This window comes from Hydra vulgaris, chromosome 11 (assembly GCF_038396675.1).
Source record: "Hydra vulgaris chromosome 11, alternate assembly HydraT2T_AEP".
Lineage (NCBI taxonomy): Eukaryota > Metazoa > Cnidaria > Hydrozoa > Anthoathecata > Hydridae > Hydra > Hydra vulgaris.
In genome coordinates this window covers 99,429-102,491 of record NC_088930.1, presented here as the reverse complement: position 1 = coordinate 102,491, position 3,063 = coordinate 99,429, and the positions used below count along the sequence as shown (strand labels likewise).

Here is a 3,063-nt window from a genome sequence, read left to right as displayed (position 1 = left end):
AAAATTGAAACTTTGTTATTGATTTCATTTTACAAATTCTGTTCTTATTAAATAAAACACAATATATCTTATAAGACAGTTAACAACCATTTATACTATAAATATAAACAAATTTTAAATGCCATTAATGGTAGTCATGATAACAATTTCTGTCCTTATTTAAGCATAACCAAACATTGCACTTTTTGCAACGAATATAAGAAAAACCAGTTTTGCATTTCTTACACCGCTGCCGTTTGTCACTATAAGTTGGTAAGTGGTCAAATCCATCCAGACGGATATCTTTTGTAGGATTACTCTGAACAGCAGCAGCTCTTTTGGTTGGTATAGGTATTGCATCAAGAGATGCTCTTCCAGCTTTTCTTTTTACAACAGTTACCAAGCTAGAAGCTACTGCAGTTTGAAAATTTTTTAGAGGCATGAATTTCTTACTGGGGCAAATAATTTTTAAGTCCCGACGTTACAAAAACCAGGCATTTGATAATGCAATAAGAAAGGTATGTGCCCATACATATATATACCATCTATGGCATTTTAAATTTGGTTTGTAGAATGAGCACATCATATCCAGTTTGTCAACTCCACCCATATTTTTATTATAAAACTGGACTATATATGGTTGTTTTACCATAATATGTTTGCAGGTTTTTCTATCATAACGCCTTACTGAGTTGATTGGTTCAATACTAGCAAAAGACGAAATTAAAGTAACTACCTTGTTATCTATCCAAGAGACAGCTATGTTATTAGATTTGATGTCAGTACGATAGTCAAACGATCCACGCCCTTGATTTTTTAATTCTTTTTCAGAAGTGAATGGGCATTTGTTAAGGCGCTTAAGGCGAGCTGTTCCAACATACCATATTCTACGCTTTTTTAGCTCATCTAGCAAAGGCAATGAAGAAAAGTAATTGTCAGCAAATATTTTAAAATTATGATTTTCTGGCAAAGTTGAGGTCATTTTAATTACAACAGATGCCCCGACACCATGAGGAGAAACTTCATCTTTCTTTTTTATTTCTTTTCCTTGATATAAATCAAAGTCATACAAATACCCACTGACACCACATCTAGCCCAAAGTTTGAACCCCCATTTATTGGGTTTTTTTGGAAGGTATTGCTTCAAAAATGACCTTCCTTTGAAGGGAACCATTATCTCATCAACTGATTGATTTTCCTCAGGAGAAACTTTTAAGAAATTTTCTCGCAGTTTTTCCAACCAAGGTCTTAATTTCCAAGCCCGATCATTTTTCTTTACTTCATCTGTTACGTTTAGATTGTCAACAAAGTGTAAATAGCGGAGGATAGAAAGAAATCTATTCCTTGATAATATTGAACTTACTCCATCATAATTCATAAAGGTTTCCCAATAAGATCTCACAGATGGTAGTTTTACAAGACCCATACGAAAAAAAACACCAATAAAAGACTCTATTTCATTCGATGTGACAGAAATATTTGTACCTGATGACTGGCAACTATATAAACTAGATTGTTCAGCAATAATGTCTATAAGATTGTCATCAACAAACATTTTAAAATATTCGTATGGAGTAGTAGTTTCGTCCGGAATAGGTTCAATAGGTACCTCTTGAAAAGCAATATCACCAATCAAATCATTATCTAGTGTAACCTTTTTCCAAAGTGGTAAACTTGCTTTTTTTGTTTTTTGTTGTTGACTATTTTGGATTTTTTTGGGAGTGGGGCTGAAGAGTTGGAATAGAGCATATCATCACGTGTACTACTTTCCTGGGTAAGAGACTCCGATATTGGAAAAATAATGTTGTCATTGTTGTCATCATGCACAACCTTAGTATTGCTTATAACTGCAGTTGAAACATCAGATTCAAATTCAGAGTCTGACTCACTAAGATCCTCAAAATCACTTTCACCATCAAGAATAAATGCGAGAGCATCTTCAATATTTAATTTTTTATTTTTATTCATCTAAAGAAGAACAATATATGTGCATATATATATATATATATACATATACATATATACATATATATATGTATATATATATATATATATATATATATATATATATATATATATATATTGGTAACAATGTATACTTAAAAAGTCCATAGTAGCATATATGATACATATAAATTCAAATAGCATTTTGTGGTAGTTTCAAAAAGAGAAAACTCTCTTAAATACTTCTAAAACTTACATGTATTATTAATTTACAATAAAATAAACAAATAAGCTTCAATATTCATAAAAAAAAAGGTAAAAACTTACTTTGAAAATACCTTGCCTGACAACAATCACCCGATTTTTAAAAAGACGATTTTGATGTGTTTTTATGCCTTGATTATCCAATTATATTAACCTTGCTAAATCGGACCAACAAAAATATGTTGTAAATATGCTACAAAAGGTGTTTTTGAGATCACTGTGTTGACAGGGTGGCCATAAAAGGTTTCTGAAGTTATGTAGCAGATCTGCTACACGGGGCGCTAAAGGGTTAAAGATCTCATGAATTTCTTTTTCTATTTCTTGCACTTCTTTTTCCATTTCTTCTTCTAACATTTGTAGTTTTAGTTCTTCAATATAATCTGATTCTTCTTCCATTTCTTGAACTAATTGTTCTAAATATTTTTCATAACCTTCTTCTGTTAACTCTTCCATTTCCATTAGTTCTTGCAAATCTTGTTCTTCTTCGTTTGACAATAACAAATCGTGGTAGCATATAGTACCCTCATTAATATTTTCTCCATAACTAAAAGAAAAAAATGTATAAAAATATAAAAATGTATAAAAAAGAAAAAACAAAGAATAGGCTTACCATTCACTGTTTTTGATATATTGATTTTTGATATATTGTTTCATTATCTTAATATATTAGGTTGCTAAAAAATAAAAAAAATTACAAAAAATTATTGCATTATAAAATTTTTTACAATTTCCATAGTCGCTTTTAAATGACCTAAAAGTGTATTATTAATTTCATATGTTATAACATCAATAGACCAATCCCATAAAGCTTGATATAAAGCACGAGCTGCTTCGAGTTCGGTACCTTTTCTTTGATAAATTAAGTTTAAAAGTCTC

At 30.3% G+C, this 3,063-nt stretch overlaps 1 protein-coding gene across 1 annotated transcript; it reads right to left on the bottom strand.

Moving 5' to 3' along the window:
- Nucleotides 1-460: 460 nt before the first annotated feature.
- On the bottom strand, nt 461-2,473 carry LOC136087462 (piggyBac transposable element-derived protein 3-like). The gene is made up of 2 exons (XM_065810261.1): nt 2,251-2,473; nt 461-1,947 (listed from the first exon to the last, which is right to left on the bottom strand). The coding sequence occupies exon 2, from the start codon at nt 1,532-1,534 to the stop codon at nt 461-463; it is 1,074 nt and encodes a 357-aa protein (XP_065666333.1). The 5' UTR covers nt 1,535-1,947; nt 2,251-2,473.
- Nucleotides 2,474-3,063: the final 590 nt, after the last annotated feature.

Bases quoted from the DNA above. Each gene is read 5' to 3' on its own strand.
- LOC136087462 (XM_065810261.1), bottom strand. From the start codon at position 1,534: ATGTTTGTTGATGACAATCTTATAGACATTATTGCTGAACAATCTAGT.